The 18,398-nt window shown below is 41.5% G+C and overlaps 1 protein-coding gene across 1 annotated transcript in view; it reads right to left on the bottom strand.

The window, feature by feature from the left end:
- LOC112571140 overlaps window positions 1-18,398 on the bottom strand; it is a 62,804-nt gene that overhangs the window by 15,887 nt on the left and 28,519 nt on the right. Inside the window, exons 5-10 of the mRNA XM_025249954.1 lie at window positions 17,016-17,219; window positions 12,493-12,582; window positions 11,249-11,359; window positions 7,144-7,269; window positions 5,216-5,290; window positions 4,711-4,947 (exon numbers count right to left, since the gene is read on the bottom strand). Coding sequence (XP_025105739.1) covers window positions 4,711-4,947; window positions 5,216-5,290; window positions 7,144-7,269; window positions 11,249-11,359; window positions 12,493-12,582; window positions 17,016-17,219 — 843 coding nt within the window. The remainder of the gene's footprint in view (window positions 1-4,710; window positions 4,948-5,215; window positions 5,291-7,143; window positions 7,270-11,248; window positions 11,360-12,492; window positions 12,583-17,015; window positions 17,220-18,398) is intronic.

Genomic DNA, 18,398 nt, shown 5'->3' with positions numbered 1-18,398 from the left:
AGAACTGCAATGTAGTGAGTGACTGAAGGCAAAGTACGACTGTGTGGGGCCTGCACAGTTCACTCATTCCCTCCCACAAACGATGCCCCAGCATCGTCTACATGCGGCTCGAATCTTGAGCATGTTTGGCAGCACATATCTGTGTGAGCAACTTTTCTCTGTGATGAAGATCAACAAAACATCACACAGGAGTCGTCTTACTGACGCACACTTGCAGTCCATCCTGAGAATCTCCACAACACAGAAACTTGCTCCAAACATAAACGAACTTGTTGCCAAGAAAAGATGTCAAACGTCCACTTCTGACAAAATAAATTAAGAACAAAAACTGCTAAGCCTTGGTTTGTTATTACTTTAATTTTGTTTTAATGTATGATTTTGTTTACACAAAATTAATAACAAAAAGTTTAGTTTTCTACTGTTCAATAAAAAGTTATCGGACAAATAATAACCTTCGGCCCGCCACCTTGTGTACGATGTGAGATTTGGCCCCCTGGGTAGTTGAGTTTGACACCCCTTGCCTAGAGGAAATGAAGGAGGAGAGGGGAAGGTGCGAAAGGCAAGCGATCGGCGCGTGTGTCTAAGTGTGAGTCATGAGATGGCCGAGAGTTTAATTCAGAGTTGTTGAAAGGTCGAAATGTCAACAAAGGGGAATGGAAAAGTCTTTTGTTGTGCGGTTGTTGTCTTTTTTCTTTTTTGATTCGTGTGTTGGTTTGTCTTTTGATTGAGTCGGGGAGCGTGAACGTCTCCTCGGTCTTGTAAAAGTCCTGACCAGACGTTCTGAGAAAACTTGTCAAATTCAACATGAGGGGCGGCATCAGGTATCATGCACCTGCTCAGGGCCCCCAAATTCCAGGGGCGGCAAGCCAATATATACTGAATAAAATATAAAACAGAGAAAATAACGACAGCTGACGTCATTGTGGCCGAAAAACATTGTGTTTCTTGTTAATATTTACTAATGTTGCTAGAGTCAGAGCAGTAAGCTACATGTAGTATTATAACTTTGTCCCGTAATCAGGCCAGTTCTTAGCCCCCGCGGGGCCCGAGGCAAAGGGCATGTGCGGGGCCCTCACGCCACGATCACACGGTTTTAGTTGGGATCTAAAGTCACATATCAATCAAAAGCGCAGGGCCCCTTGAAGCGCGGGGCCCTAGGCAGATGCCTCGTCCGCCTGCCCCTAAGCACGGCCCTGCCCGTAATGAGAAAACCATGGGTCGCCACTTGGTTTGAAAGTTACGAACACGCCCATACAGAAACAAAGCTAGTGCCTGTGGGCGAGTCCTCCTACAAGTTAATGTTTCATCAGTTTTAATAAAGTATTAGTATTAGTACAATAGTCAAAGTGATATTGGCGGGTGAAGGGACCACCGATTCTCTCTTCCCAGGGCCGCCACGATTCTAGAGCCGCCTCTGAGATGTCAATGTGGATTTGGACAACAAGTCTTATCCTGACGATGTCTAAATGTCAGTACTGTTGGACACGTTTCGTCCAGTCCGTGCTGCAGTCCACTCACAAAACAGATCACTAATTGCGCTGTTAGTCCTAATGACTAATTAGGGCAGTCGGTTGATGTTTCTCGTCACAAATGCTCATCATCGGCTCCAGCCACGCTCTGTTGAGCAGCTTGAATGTGTTTTGCGTAAAGTTATTGCTGATGACGATGCCGTGTCTCCACGTCTGATGCTCCAGGCCAACTGTGCATCTTGGTATTGGCAGATCCGTCTTGAGCTCCGTGACATGAAACACCCGATTTCGCCTGAACAATCAGCGTTGTCGCAACTGAAACACAGTGAGAAGCCAGACCGGAGAGCTTCGAATGTTTCGCTTCTATCCACCCGGATGAGCGCCAGTACCGATTAGACCCCTTCTCCGGTCTACATGCATACGGGGCCTGATGCTGATATAAAGGCGATTATTCTGAAAGCCAAACCATCAACTTGCCAGTTAGACCCAATACCCACAAGTCTTCTTCAGTGTTTACATATTTTGCTTCCTTCCATCACACACATTGTAATGTCAGCTTGTCATCAGGTGCTTTCCCACCTTTGTTTAGAAATGCCCTGGTGAAGCCACTTCGTAAGAAATCCACGCTGGATGTCGATGTGTTCAACAATTATCGCTCAGTTTCCAACTTGTCTTTTCTCTCAAAGGTCACAGAGAAAGTAGTTTTGACACAACTCTGGGCCTACTTACTGGAGCACCAGCTCATCCCCCATGTCAGTCAGCGTACAGACCTTTTCACAGAACTGAAACTACTTTAATTAAAGTGAACACCGACATGTTATCTGCCCTTGACAATAGTGATGTTTCTGTCTTAACTATATTGGACCTGTCTGCTGCATTTGACACTATGGACCACTCTCTGCTCCTTCATAGACTACACACCCTGTAGAGGATTTCTGGACCTGCACTAGCGGGGTTCAATTCTTGTCTCACTGATAGGACGCAGACTGTGTTTGTTGATGGTCACACATCTCGCCCTTCTCCACTTTCTTATGGTGTCCCTCAAGGCTCAATACTCGACCCAGTTCTATTTATTCTGTATACGAAATCATTTCATCCTGCATCCACTCTCACAACGTTTGTCATCAATCACATGCTGATGACACACAACTGTACTGCTCCACTCCACCGGCTGAATCTCACTCTACTACCAGCGCCGTAGAAGTCTGTATCAGCGATCTCCAGGGCTGGATGGTAACAAACAAACAAACTTAAACTCAACGATGATAAAAATGGAAGCCCTCCTGTGCTCGAAAAGAAGAAATCACCCTTCGCTTGTTTGTCAGCAAGATCACATCAAGGTGGGCGAAACCAACATCCCCTTTGCATCATCGGTCAGGAATCAGAGATTCACTGTCATTGCAGACATGAGGCTTGATAAATAAGTTACACGTGTGAGGAAGTTTCGCCGCCGGACGTTTTGCCGCCGGACGTTTCGCCGCCGGACGTTTCGGAGTCGGACGTTTTGCCGCATTATGTCAGAGAGAGAGAGCTTACTTACTTCTCAAAGAATGAAAGTAACTACTAGATTACACAATAATTCTTTATTTCAAACAAATTTTACACACAGACTTCACAGACAGTTCACTTTGATTGTCACAGATTATGCGCAACAGCTTTGAGAAAAAACATTGATAAAATGGCGAGAGAAATGTGTGAGCTAACGGTTCACGAGGAGGGATAGTGAGAGAGAGTTCACTGATACATTGATACAATGGCGAGAGAAATGTGTGAGCTAAGGGGCGTCACACACTTGACTTCGGCTAAAGGTCCGTGTGAAATGCCGAAATGAAGTGCCCCGCGCCGAAACGTCCGGCGGTGAAACGTCCGGCGGCGGAACGTCCGTGTACCAAGTTACATGTGTTTGTCAGACAACTTACAACTTCCTGTCAGTCTGCATATTGTAATAAACAAATCACAACTGTCTGTCAGTTGGTCCATTATAAGCTCCGTAAGATCAAAGACATCCGTCACATTCTAAGCGCGCTACAAACACTTGTCTGTGTGTTTGTTTTTTCTAGTTTTTGATTACAGCATTTTTTTCACGCTGCTCTGCATACCTTTTTCATAAATTTCAGAAAGTACAAAACTCTGCTGGTACTTAGAGCAAGGAAAATATAACACTGCTCCTCTCCTTCGTTTTCTGAACTGACTTCCCATCCGTTGTGGCATCCAGTACAAACTGTCCGTGCTTGCTGGCTCCTGCCCTGAATAATTCTCTGAACTGCTCTTCCCTTACACGTAATTAGGCGCTATACGATTTATAATGATAATGATGATAATAATAGAGTGTAATTTGACTTCTCATTTCTTTTTGTATTGTTGAATGTTACAATTTAAGTTTACTTCATTACAGTTGTAGCAGGTTGTAGTGGATTCCGAAGGGAAGTCTATGATGCCAATCAAAAAGTGTCCTTGGTCATAAAATTGTTTATTATTCTACACATTCTTTCTTGTAAAGTTATGTGACTGATTCTTCCTTTCGTAAACTCAAAATATTTCTCCTAAAATGGCAACACCTTTTGTTCTTTACTTTAACTAAAATAGTACAATAAAAGGATCATTTTAGTTCTACAAAACTCTCCTTTCCTTTAGTAGGAATATCTTTTAATGAACGCATGTTTGCCCCTCATTTTACCTGCAGACATCAGACCCTCATAAATCTGCCTTGATGGCACATTTATTAAAATAACATCTATTCGAGAGTTTTAACTTATTGTTAAATATCCTTTACAATTGTCACTTTTGTATTTGTTGTGCAACTTCCACTGATCATGCTGTTTGTCATGCAAATGGATGAGCGCTGAGAGCACGACCTTAATTTTGTGATAAAGTGCTCTACAAATGTACATTTATTAGTATCACTACCATCAGCTTTTATAAAGTGCGCACTTTAATCTCATTGGATGAAGTGAATGAAAAGTAAACAAATAAACAGCTTGATGTAGGACTTTGTTACAAAGAGCAAAAGTATCCACTGTGTACGTTATTTTTGCATTTTTAAAGTAAGTACCACTGCTTGGCTAAATAACCTGCTTGTGTTTCTCGCAAACAAAATGACCAGTAATAAAGTTGTAAAATCATAGGACATATGCTTAAAGCTCAATGAATGGAACAAACAATTAAAGACAGGAAATACGAAATCAGGGTGTAAACTCGAGATAGATACGTGTGTTGCAAGGCCGATAGCGGCTCTACTTACTCTGGTTGTCCCAATCAATTAAGATTCCAGCAATTACATACTGCTCCCCCAGGTCGACTTGCCAGAAAGGTTTAAGATCACCTTCAGCAGTGGACATGCATTCGGGAGCACTTGCAGATATGGGTAACATGGTTGACTGTGTCTTGCCATTATTAGCAAGACAAGCCGGACCAGAAACAGGTTTAGGATCCTCTAGAGTTGTACTTGCAGTAGAGTTTTTACCGACTGCGACGTTTACTGCAACAAGGAAAAAAATCAGATATTTACATAACTGGAAAATCTATATTGATGAATATTACAGTTGAAAAATTACACACGAGTCAGAATGCAAGGAGAGCACTATTAGCAAAACACACGCTTGTTTATAAGTACATGTATGCGATCTTCGTTGTTTACAGCTCATAAAATATGTATTAAACAATAAAGATTATGTGAGAAATACGATAATTTTCCCGAATCTCACTTGAAAAATACCCGAATCAAGCTTTTTACGACTCGTATTTACTTTTACGGGGAAGCTCGGAGAACACGTATTTGTTGTCTCCGCCACATTCTGCTTCTCCACAAGTGCATAATGGCACTGAAACCGACAAAACCAGAAGACTTTGTTTTGTATTTGTAAATGTTAAGGGCAAGAACAGAAAGATGAAAATTACAAGCGATTATTACTACATTTATTAATATTATTTTAATAATAATAAGTGTTGTAGGCCATTGTTTGTATTTGGATGGGTAGTGCACGCGGCTGCAGAGCAGAGGGATGAGGATGACAACGATCAAATGTATGTGTCCCAGCGGGCACGTGAAGGTGCTCTGGTTACAACGTAAGAGTTAGAAATAAGAGTAAAAATAAAATAAAGTTCCTTGTAAGGTGCAACGTTAAAAGATGTCAACATGAAAAATATTAACATTGAAAAAAGATGGCAAGTGACAATTTTATATATAAAACAGATAACAAGCTTCCATCAAGAATAACCATGTGCGCACCACACACACACCACTGACACTTCATCTGAGATTGAGCAGCTGGACCGCAGATGGCACAACCGATTTCAGGTGTCTATTACTTTTACATATTGGCATACCTGAGTTTACCTGAGTTTACCTGGTTTACCTGAGCTTGGTAATACAAATTTTCTCGTTAGTACATGTTCAGGTATAGACAAAATGCGCGAAGCTTTCCTGTTTGTTGATCACAAAAACAAACTAAATACCTCTGTCCGACACCAATTATCTTAGAACAGATGTGAACAATATTGTTTAGTGTTCCTATCATGGACAGAGAGATTGCGAAACCAACATACAAATGAGGGAGGTGTTGTTTTGGTGATGAGACCTTCCATAATGGCGTCATCGGCAAACACCACCATCTGATTGGCTGAGTGAGATGAGACACAGTCGTTGGTGAAAAGACAGTACGAGAAAAGAGAAAGAGAGAGGGGGAAGGTGTGGGGGAGTACCAGGATGTTAGACAGACGATTATTGACTCTTACTCTCTGGGTCGGTGCAAGACGAAGCCAAGGATCCAGAAGCAGACTGAATGGGAGAGACCTAAGACTGAGCTTACCAAAAATGTTTTGCACAATAACAGAGTTAAAAGCGAGCTGTGGTCTGCAAAGCGGGGTTGTGCAATGGAACCAGAGGATTCGAGATGATGGAGGATTAGGTGAAGAGTTAGAGAAGACAGCATCGTCCAGCGACTAATTAGGCTGATCGGCAAGCTCGAAAGCGTCCAGTTTGTGTCTGGTGATACATAAGAGATGTCTGACAATCAGTCTGTACCGAATTTTTCTTACGACAAATGTCAAGGCCACCGGTCTGTAGTTGTTTAGAGAAGTCACTTTGGTCTTCTAGGGACAGGGACGACTGATGCAGTAAAGGACGACAGAGAGCTCAAGGAATGTGTCGAATATGTCAGTAAAGACAGAAGAGAGCTGGTTGGCGTGCTTGTGTGCATGCATGTGTGTTTGTGTGTGTGTTTGTGTGTGTGGGGGGGGGAGGGTGAAGATCGGTAGTGGGTGTGGGAAATCGTCGTTTTATGTTTGTGGTACAGTATACACTACTCTTGGTGCCTTGTACTGTGGCTATGACTATGGCAACGAAAGCACTCTTTTGTTCTTGAGACTACAACAGCCCCAAAAGATACCCTCCTTCCTCAACTATCAGACACAGAGAATGTTACTTGTAGAACCACCGCTGATATTGTGCAAGCAGTGCACCTGCCTGTAAACTCCTGTGAATTGATAGGCTTTTCTGACCTGGATAAACATGGATAAACATTTGATCAGATTTAGCAAAGAACTTCGAGAGCTATAATTTGCTTGCATGTTTGTGTATTCATGAAGGTGCCGGCCTATAAGGCTGACTGATGCTGGAGAATGTCTTAGTATAAATGTGCTTCTTCTTCTTGTGTGATGATAACTTTATATTTACCTTCACACCTTGGAGGTTTCCAGCCGTGACGACAATCACACGTCCCATCGCTGGGGTTGCACGTGTTTCCACATCCTTGTCCACAGGCGTTAGTGCAGTTGTGTCCCCAGTACCCCCGACGGCAACCTGTTCACGGAACATGCATGGCTTTAAGAGACAAAGCGTCTTGACAGACAACTACAAAGACTTCAAGGTAAGTAGATGCTTTCAATAATCTTCATATCAGAGAGCTAAAAGACGTTAACAAAAGCAGTAAATTTTAAACGGATACATTCGATATCCACCCAAAATCAAGCAAGAGGAAGAAAGAATACGTGTTCAAAACAATGTGTTCCTCGATCACATTATAGTTTTCTCTGACACCTTCAGGGTGGAGAACATGTGGAGAGGGTAGAGCAAGTACTACAGCACTTGGAAGAAAATGAATTAAAGCTTAACCCATAGAAGCGTTCATTTTGCCTGGACAGAGTGAAATATGTCGGACATCTTGTCTCCTCACAAGGGATTGAAGCTGACCCAGAAAAATGTGCGAAAGTGCGTGACTGGCCGACACCTGCAAACCTAGACGACGTTAGACGATTTCGAGGTTTTGCCGGACACTACAGAAGATTTGTGAAAGGCTTTACAAGATCGCGAAGCCACTTGTCGATCTTACGCCAGCATCGCACAAGAAGAAAACAGGAGGAGAAGATCTGAAAAGAGCCAACACGCTAAGTGGCGGGGGGCCAGGAGGAGGAGGATGCAGCATTACAGACTTTAGAGGACTGTTTAACGTCTTCACCGATTCTGGGGTACCCTGACTGTAAGCTACCTTCGAGCTCCATATCGATGTTAGCACGTCGGTGTTAGGAGCAGTCCTCTATCAGGAACAAGAAAGGACAGCAGCGAGTATTGTGCTGTGCCAGCAGAGGACTGAATAAAGCCGAGAAAAACTAACCAGCATGCAAGCTGGAGTTCTTGTCTCTGAAATGGGCAGTAACACAGAAAGTTCACGATTATCTCTATGGCCATAAGTTTCCGGTGAAGACGGAAAAGAACGCGTTAACGCACGTGTTAACACCAACCACACTAGGAGCAGCGGACACCGGTGGCTGGCAGCGCTGGCGACGTACAACGTTTACATCACGTACAGGCCGGGCAGCAGCAACGCACACTCCCACGCACTGTGCGAAGGAGCATACCGGGATTCATCCATCGTGTGTTGCAACAAAACTTTAACCATCTAAGGCCGATAGATGGGGTTTATATATCAGTTATCAATGAGCAGCCACCAAACAGCTAGAACTGCCATCCAGCTACGTGCTCAGAGTGTTGCAAATGTTGCACAGTGATGTGGGCCACCCCGGTCATGAATGAACGCTGCACTTTCTGCGAGACAGGTTCTGTTGGAGAGGGAGGGTCGGTGATGTGGACAATTACCTCAAGACGTGTCTGCGGTGTATTGACAGAAAGGCGCACATGAACGTCGTGCTCCGCTAGTGAACGTTGTTACGACTCGGGAACTAGTGTGCGTCAACTTCCTTACCCTAGAAGCAGCTAAGGGGGTCTTTCAGCACATCTAAGTTATTACAGAGGCCAGAGCACTTCACCCAGTAAGCACAGGCCATGCCATCACTAATTCAACAGCTTTTAAACACTATGAAGGGCGGCATAAAGTTAATTGCGACAGGCAAAATAACTCAAGGCACACAACAGGTAAAGGTAAAATAAATGAGAGCCCAACACAACACAGACAATGTTAAACTACAAGTAGGTTAGATTAGCTACGCCTCTATAGTGTAGTGGTTACGAACAACAACTTAAGACTGATATGTGACGTGTTCAAAACTCAGGACTGTCGTTGTCGGTGTCTAGTTTTCTTTTTGGTGTTTTGCTTTGGGATGTTTTCTTTTTTTAGTATGATATATTTTCTGGCAAGCCTTTAACGAAAACTTATTGACTGCCGAGAGAAATCATGTAATCTAGCTGTGTATAGTCTTATATGTTAGTCTGTAATATGTTAGAAAAGCAGTTTTGAACAGGGTTTACATATCATCCTTTAAAGCGCTTTCTTCATATAATAAACATTTAAGGACAACATTAAGGCCTTCAGTATTTTTATGGACTTAATAAATTGTGTATCATTGCCTGTGTTGTACATGTTTTGCAAAAAAAAATGACAGAAATCATTAATAATTAAAAAAATCCACAAACTATATAATAGAAATTGTAAAAAAAGGGTAAGAGGAGGGGGGGAAGCTGCACAGGAAAGAAGCCTAGCCTAAAATCTGCACACAGTAAGAGAATGGGAGAATGTTAATGTTATAGATAAGTTAATAGTTCACTTGTATTTAAGTGACTATATTGTAATGTACTGTAAGAAAATAAGAGTAAAAAGGGAATTAAAATACATTCCATGCTTTGATAATGTGCAATGTCTGAAATGTGATTTTTACACTCCTTTTTAGAATGCTAGAAATAATCTCATTTAAGGAATTATGTACTTATTTACTTCATTCACTTCTACAGAGACCTATAATCAAGGTGAACTTCTCTTATCATTTTTGCCTGAAAAGAGTTACAAATATAAAATAATAGTTAATGATTGCATGTGTCAAAATGTCTCTAAAATGTTTTGCAGTGTAATTTTATAAGTGGGGGAGAAAGGGATTGAGGAAACCAGAGTTCCACCACCATCCCCCCTACAAAAAAAACCCTGATGCCCAGCATTGTGGGCAGGTGCTACTGTGACTCAACCTTAAAAAAAAGAGATTTTATGGAGAGTCATCACACAAAAGGTGAATGCCTGGGGTTTGAAGTGCCCTGAATGCAAAGACCAATGAAGAGTCTTGAAATGTAAATATTTACAAATACAACTTTGTTCGGACAAAAGTTGTACACATCATTAAACTGATAACCCAGATGACGCATTATTTAACAGTTGAAAGCAAGTGACTATTTATCTAGCTCCTCCCGATGGAAGAGTTCACTGCATTTATAAAGTGTCTAAACACATGCTAAACATACAGAGTGGCATTAGGAGAGGGAAACATTGTAGTATATGTTGAAAACTGCTTTATACATTTACTGAATGTGGTGATTCGAACACACAAAATATAATGTCATTGACAAATGAAAAGAATTTTTAATACTAGAGGTAATTTAATCAGCTAAGTTACAAAGCAAGTGCTTAGTGTCAAAACAAATTGATACATCGTAAAAGAATGCATGGCTTGATAAAAAAACTTCCTAGTTTCTTACGTCTAGAGCAATACCCTTCACACACACGCCTTTCACTTACTATTTAGCCTGCATGAAATCACTAAAACAAGTTCTCCTGCAGCGATATGTTCAGATATTGAGTAAATGTCAATTTCCTGATAATTTACTAATTGCAAACAAAAACCCTAATTCCTCTGCTTGACATCAATCATCTTATAACTAGCATTGGCAATAGTGTTCAAATTGTTCCTATCAAGGACAGACAAGCACAGCATATGTAATTTTAAACCAGTGCTTGTATTTGTGGGCCTTTGATTTTATAACCTTTTATTTTAAGAATTCTTGAACCTGAAGAATTCTTGAAGAAATATTTTGTGTAATGTAGCACTACTTGGTTCATGACTTACATCTTTACCCATGCACTTAGTTCATGTTTTTCATCAGTTTCTGAAGCTTATGATTCAAGAATCTTTATTTTTTCATCCTTTTAATGATATTGAGATATATAAAATATACATATATTCACACGCATGACTGTATATCTTATATGCAATCTCCCTCATTTACCCTCACACCCACACCCACACCCTCACACACATTCATGTACTGGTCAGTTTGTAACAGTTAATACATTAAGAGCTAATTTTTTGCCTCACTGACTTGTTCTTTCCTTTTTCTAGCCCTTTAATGCAAATTGGATCACTAAATTTGTAACCAATAATTCAAAGTATATAAACAAATGTCATCAACTGAAAAGTTTTGGACGTGATTTGTGCCCCTCTCTGAACACATATATTCTTACTCATATCTGCATATATATATAATGCAACTTCATCCTACATGAACACTTGAGATGAGTAAGATTTTTTGGCTAAGTTTACTTAAATAAATAAAAACTAGTTACCTTTCTCACATTTACCAGTGATATGTTCACAGTAGCCTTCCTGGTCCGTTCCATTACATGTCCTACTACACAGATGCGAACAGTTCGGACCCCAATAATCATTTGTGCAATCTAGAACAAAAATCACTTTATATATACATGTCACGACATCGGTGGCGGACTCTAGTTGAGGTCTTATGTGCAACCTGATGCACGAAGAGAAATAGATATACATGCATTTTTTTACATTTTAGTGCTCAGATTTTCAATCTGTAAGTAAAATATAACAGAGAAAATCAGTAAGAAATCAGGACTGATATAAACAACAAAAACACACGGAATCACCATTACTTTACATTTTACCATTATACAACGCTGTCCTAAAATCACTTTAGTCTGTGTAACGATGCCTGCACCAGCAACCTTTTAGTCTCGCTTGGCAAAATCAACACCTTTTCTCTTTTCTTAATATGAAACTGAAGTGTTTGTGTATCAGAATATTTTAATTCAATATCTATGTCTACACACACTGTAATGATTACATGGTTCACACAGGTATGACCACAGAGATAAAAAGGACTTTGATTACCGTTTAAAACGTGCAGGCAGAACTGAGTACAAGTCATCTGTCACGCGTATTTCATTAGTGTGTTTGTGTGTATGTGTCGTGAACGACTTTGAAATGATGTATATTTTTTTATCTCAAAAAAGTGTCTAAAAGTATTAGATTATGTTTATTCAAGATAATCTTTTATGCCGTGAAGCTATTTTTAAAATATTTTCTGAAACACCTCGTGCTGATTTCTATGTTTTTACAGATGTCAATGTCCACAAGTTCTAAAGACTAATAGATGACAGGCCTAGTGACACTATGAGGTTCCTAAAGACAAACAGGTGTGAACAAACCAAAAAAGCCAGGATGAGGCTTAATGGAGAGTATCTAACAAGATATCTAACGAGACGTGTGCGACCAAAGATTATAAGAAAGCCTGTCTTGACAGATAATGACTTAATGGTAAGTATATGCTTTCAAAATTGCATAGTACTATCAGAAATGCACTAAAGCAATTAATTCAATAACCTCGCGTAGTTATAAGAGGTGTGGTAAATAACAGTTTGTCATTTGTCACTAAAGAAATTTTTAAAACAAAAGAATAAGTTGTTAACATTGTACTCTAATTTCGTTTTCAGGCAATAACCACATAATTCTACATCGACACTACAATTTATTTTAATTAAGTTACATTAAAAATAAAACCAATTACCTAGGCATTTTTCACTATCGTCTGAGCACGTTATACACCTGGGATGACACGGTTGATCACAACGTGGACCCCACTTCTTTAGAACGCACGCTGAAACCATCCACTCATTGGTATATATATATATCTCAGTAAAATACAACAGAAAAATTAATAAGAAAGTAGTAGTTCGTACTGATATAAACAACCAACAAACAGAAGCCCCATTATTCTACGTTTTACAATTATACAACATTACCTGGGATCACCTTAGTCCGTACGGCGCTGCCTGCACCAACACTCGCATTGGTCTCATTAATAAGTCGGAAGATAATAATAATTGATACACTAATATTCACACACAGTTGTTTACACAAAAACTGTAATCTGGCTCGAGTAATCTCTGTTATTATTGATAGCTGTTGATAACCGAGAATACCTGTTTGACCTCATGGTGCCCTATCACCCGAGTCAGTATTCTCGGTCTGCTTGTGTTGTCTTGCTCCCTGTGCCCTACATCAAATAGGAGAAATTCCTTCTCCTTCTCAGGCCACACAGGAAATCGCTCCCTCTTTTTCTTTAAACTGTGTCTACGTTCAAAGCCTTTACAAACAGCCTCATAACCAACATCTTTAAAAAATCTTGCATAATAAAGAGTACTGTTTTACTCAATACTGAGTTCATTATCTGTGAACTTATTTCATGTTTGTATCTCATAGATTCATCTGTTTGGCAGGGGGCCTAAGGGAAGCTGAATGAATCTGTGGAATGATTGACCAATCATATGGAAGGAGAAACCACGCGGTTGAGAATATATCCTCGCGGGCAGAGAAGTATCGTGGTCTTTCGCATGTGGCTCTAGTCAAGTAAAGTTGTCTGAGCTCGACTCCAAGTTCTTCACTACAACCCTGCCTGAGAAGTGTGTCGACTTCAACAATTGACTTCAGAGGTGCGTTGACCCGCTCTAGAGTGTATATTGCTTCAGCAACAGTAGCTGTTTGATGGAATTCAGTAGATGCTGAATCGGGTGAATGAGCGTCGGTCCCTGAGAGGTGCTGCTCCACGTGCTCTCTCCCAGAGTTCACGACATACGCCCCATCTGGAAGTCCCGAACATTATCCTTCAGCATCTTCAACACCAATATGAAGGCAGTCCTACAGTATGGTTCTGAAACCTGGAGAGTGACAAACACCATCTACAACAAGCTCCAGACCTTTACCAACCGATGCCTACGCCAAATTCTGGGAATAAGATGGCCTGAAAATATCTCCAACAGAACCTGCGGGAAAAAAAAACAACCAGAATGCCACTAGCCAAGAATTCACAAAGCGCAAATGGGGCTGGATAGGACACACCCTGCGCTAATGGGGTGGATAGGACACACCCTGCGCTAATGGGGTGGATAGGACACCCTGCGCAAACCAGCTGACACCATGGCCAGGCAGGCACTTTGCTGGAACCCTCAGGGGAAGAGGAGAATTGGGAGACCAAAGCAGACTTGGAAAGAACGGTAGAGAGCGAGGCAACGGGCATAGTAACCACCGGGGCCCAACTGAACGGAGGCTGCCCTATACCGGGTCCGCTGGCGAGGTGTTGTTGCGGCTCTATCCTCCTCAAGGGAGCAACAAGGAATAAACTAAACTAACTGATCTTGTAACGCTGCATCTTTCAGCAAACTGTATTTCTTATTTTTTTTATTTCTAGCTTTTAATTTTGTGACTACAACACCTTTCCATGTTCCATGGGACCAATTAAGTTGTCGTTGTCATTGTCAGTCACCTGATTGCCATGGCTTCCGGAAGTAAGCAAATGTCGACAGTAACTCAAAGCTAGTTCTGGGATATTTTCTTTCTGAGACATTAATTAGATTAGATTAGATTATTGCCCGTTATGCCGGTCGGCACGTAGGGCAGCGACAAAGGTCCTCCACTTTTGCCTGTCTTGGGCTAGTTTCCCCACAGTACCCCAGCTGTGGTTTAGGGTCTTCATGTCTGCCTCCACAGTTCGGCGCCAGGTGATCTTGGGCCGACCTCGCTTGCGTTTTCCTTCTGGAGTCCAGTGTAAGGCAGTTTTTGTGATGGAGTTACTCCCGCCTCTGATGACGTGACCAATCCAGCGCCATCGCTTCTTCATCAGGATGGTGGCCATGCTCTCTTGCCCACACTGGGCAAGTAGTTCTTCGTTGGAGATTGTCCTTGGCCAGAAGATGCCCAGGATTCTTCGCAGGCTTTTGGTGTGGAAGACTGACAGTTTGTTGAGGTCGCTGTCAGTCATTCGCCAGCACTCCGAGCCATACAGTAGAGTGGACATGACCAGACTCTGGTAAAGTCTCAGCTTGGTATTGATGCTGTACTGTGTCGACTTCCAGATGTTGCTTAGGCTACAGAAGATGCCCCTGCCTTTGCTCAGTCTGCTCTGGATGTCACGGCCTGCTCCTCCATCTTGCGTGACCACGCTGCCCAAGTAGGTGAAGCTTTCAACCATCGGCAGGTCTTCTCCCTCTATGCTGATCGGTGTTGTATTGGTGGTGTTCAGGGTCATCACTTCTGTCTTTGTCCGGCTGATGTGCAGTCCGACCTGCTGTGCAAAAGTGTGCAGGCGAGTCGTCTTCTCCTGCATGTGTCGATGGGTATGTGACAGCAGGGCCAGGTCGTCGGCAAAGTCCAGGTCTTCTAAGGTCGTAGAGAGTGTCCATCGTATACCTCATCTTCCGTTGTATGGCGCGTTACCCAGTCAATGACAAGGTTAAAGAGCAGGGAAGACATCACGCAGCCTTGTCTCACTCCGGTCCCGACCTCAAAGTAGATGTCACTGTTTCCAATTAATGCTATATTGACATAAACATTAATGAGACATTAATGCTATATATTAAAATGTTCACTGTGCCTATCAGACGCTCATTTCTTTTCAAAATACCACGTGGGAAAGAATAAAAACCACGAAGACATTTTTAGATCGTTGTAGCAGCAAAAAAAAGTCACTTACTGAACCGAACTCAGCTGTCGAAATCACTATCAGTCATGTGGTAAGCGTCTCGAAAATAAAGCGAAGTTTTAATTTCTGGTGCAAATCTCGGTAGTAATCAGGACTAGATGTGAACATTTACAAATTTGAGTGAACTTGCAATGCTAGATATTTATGTACTTTATCTGGAATGTAAGGAATCAGAGGTTTACATCATTTGCATAGACAACAAAGGTTGGGTGGGGGTTGATTGTCTTACTCAAACCAAATGTAAACAAACAGAATGTGAAGACAATTATGTATAACACTCCTAACAAATAGAATGAAAACTGTATCTAGTCAAGTTTGTACCCATTCAGTGTCTAGAGAGCACATCATTGTCAGCCCCCTAAAAGGCCAGACAGCTGTTGCTTTTCCCAGAAATCTTTGACAGAAAATAAGAAACTACCTAGCCACAAAAACCAAACATCTTTAATCCATGTGTAGGAGAGGTGATTCATAAAATAATCCTAGCATACAGAGGAACAGGACATGAGCAGCTGCTCAAATTCTGGTGCACTCAATGATGTGTCTCTAGATTTCATGAATAGGTCATCAGCTTTTGAAATAATTTCTTTAATGAAAGAATTATATGTTCATTATATGTTGATGTTTATCCCATCACCCTGCAACTGAAGGCTAAGAAAGATGGGAGTGTTTCATACTAATGCTGCTACTTCAGTAGATGCTCTGACATTTCATACAGGCCTAAAATTTGGTTGAAGTTTTCTTTATCCATATTTAAACATTTCAGTGAGAGCTTTGTAAAAAATATTTAGTAGTTTAGGAGTTACTAAGCTTTCAGTTTTTCTTTCCTCGTTTTCTCATTTTCTTGTTTTGGCTAAAGACTGTTTACTTCAAAAGGATATAACTTATTATCGTCAAGAGATATAGACCTGCAATTTGGTTGAGTTTTCTTCATAAAAATTTCAACATTTCTATGAGGGCTTTTTGAAGAAATATGTAGTAGCTTGGTAGTCATATCGTTTTAAATCAAAATTTCTTAAAATTTAACACCGCATTTTACAATAAAAATCATTTTAAAAAAACTAAGACGATTTTGCAAAATCCTTTGTCATCGAAATGTAGATCTGTCTTTTAGGGAACTATTTCAAATTAGAATTTAAAGTCTACTCACAAAGTTGATGAAGTTATAAGCTTTTTAAAATGTTTGTTTTGGCGCTATTTTGGATTGTTTCCATGGCAACCGATAGTGTGACAAGTGAAGTAAAACTATTCTTTAAAACTTCATTCAAGGGCTAAATAGCTGATACAAAAAAAATCCGCGCCTTCCCGTGAAAGGAAAAAAAAATTCTGCAGGTACCTGGCCTTAAGATGATGGCCACAAATGTAATTACCTAAATATAAATGAACACATCACAACAAATATCAAGGTAGTGTGTAGCTGAGTCACATCACCTTACAGCAGACTCAGGGTTAGAAGCAGGTTCAAGCACATACGAAGTGTGTGTGTGTGAAGAAGGCTGGAGTGAGTGCCAAAGGAAGGTGGTAAGAATGCATGGCATGTTGTGCGGTCAACTTACTGTAAATCTCCAACTCGCAGAAGTTTATGACCGGCATCTCGTCTCCGCCGGTCTTGCATGTTCTGTTGAAGTGAAGAATTTGTACGTTTCGACTCTCGCTTTCTGATCTATTCAGGTAGAGGATGCGTTCCTTAGTGTTCTTGGGGAATGTAGAGATGACTTCGTCATCGAAGTAGACTTGTAAACAATCCATTCTGTCTAACCCTGTAAAAATACATCTACATTAAATAACAGAAGTAAATCTATAAAAAGGTGACATGCATACATTGTGACGGTAAGGGGATAGAGTGGGGCGGGGGTGGCCTATCTTCAGAAACTCTACTACTGTGTGCGGGGAGCGAGGAGGGAGGGAGCCGGCGTGAGAAAGTTCAGGAGACACCTGACTAGAGCAGAGCAGGTGTCAAGTGACTGGTGATAACAGTAAGACTTTCCTACTCATTAGAAGAATTATCAGGGTAAGAGCAAAGGTTTGAGCTGTTTAAGAAGACTGAGAAGCTTTGAGAAGCGAACTTGTAGAGTGGGACATGAATTTTAAGTAGCAGTGCTGTGCACCCTGAGTATTGTATGTGCTAGTGTGGTTTGATGTGCACCCTGAGTATTGTAGGTGCTAGCGTGGATTGATGTGCACCCTGAGTATTGTAGGTGCTAGCGTGGATTGATGTGCACCCTGAGTATTGTAGGTGCTAGCGTGGATTGATGTGCACCCTGAGTATTGTAGGTGCTAGCGTGATTTGATGTGCACCCTGAGTATTGTAGGTGCTAGCGTGGATTGATGTGCACCCTGAGTATTGTAGGTGCTAGCGTGATTTGATGTGCACCCTGAGTGTTGTAGGTGCTAGTGTGATTTGATGTGCACCCTGAGTATTGTAGGTGCTAGCGTGATGTGCACCCTGAGTATTGTAGGTGCTAGCGTGGTTTGATGTGCACCCTGAGTATTGTAGGTGCTAGCGTGATTTGATGTGCACCCTGAGTATTGTAGGTGCTAGCGTGATTTGATGTGCACCCTGAGTATTGTAGGTGCTAGCGTGATTTGATGTGCACCCTGAGTATTGTAGGTGCTAGCGTGATTTGATGTGCACCCTGAGTATTGTAGGTGCTAGCGTGATTTGATGTGCACCCTGAGTATTGTAGGTGCTAGCGTGATTTGATGTGCACCCTGAGTATTGTAGGTGCTAGCGTGATTTGATGTGCACCCTAAGTATTGTAGGTGCTAGCGTGATGTGCACCCTGAGTATTGTAGGTGCTAGCGTGGTTTGATGTGCACCCTGAGTATTGTAAGTGCTAGCGTGGTTTCATGTGCACCCTGAGTATTGTAAGTGCTAGCGTGGATTGATATGCACCCTGAGTATTGTAAGTGCTAGCGTGGTTTGATGTGCACCCTGA

The sequence above is a fragment of the Pomacea canaliculata genome, linkage group LG8 (assembly GCF_003073045.1).
Source record: "Pomacea canaliculata isolate SZHN2017 linkage group LG8, ASM307304v1, whole genome shotgun sequence".
NCBI lineage: Eukaryota > Metazoa > Mollusca > Gastropoda > Architaenioglossa > Ampullariidae > Pomacea > Pomacea canaliculata.
Note: the sequence above shows the minus strand (reverse complement) of the source record. Positions and strands in the feature narration are given on the sequence as shown.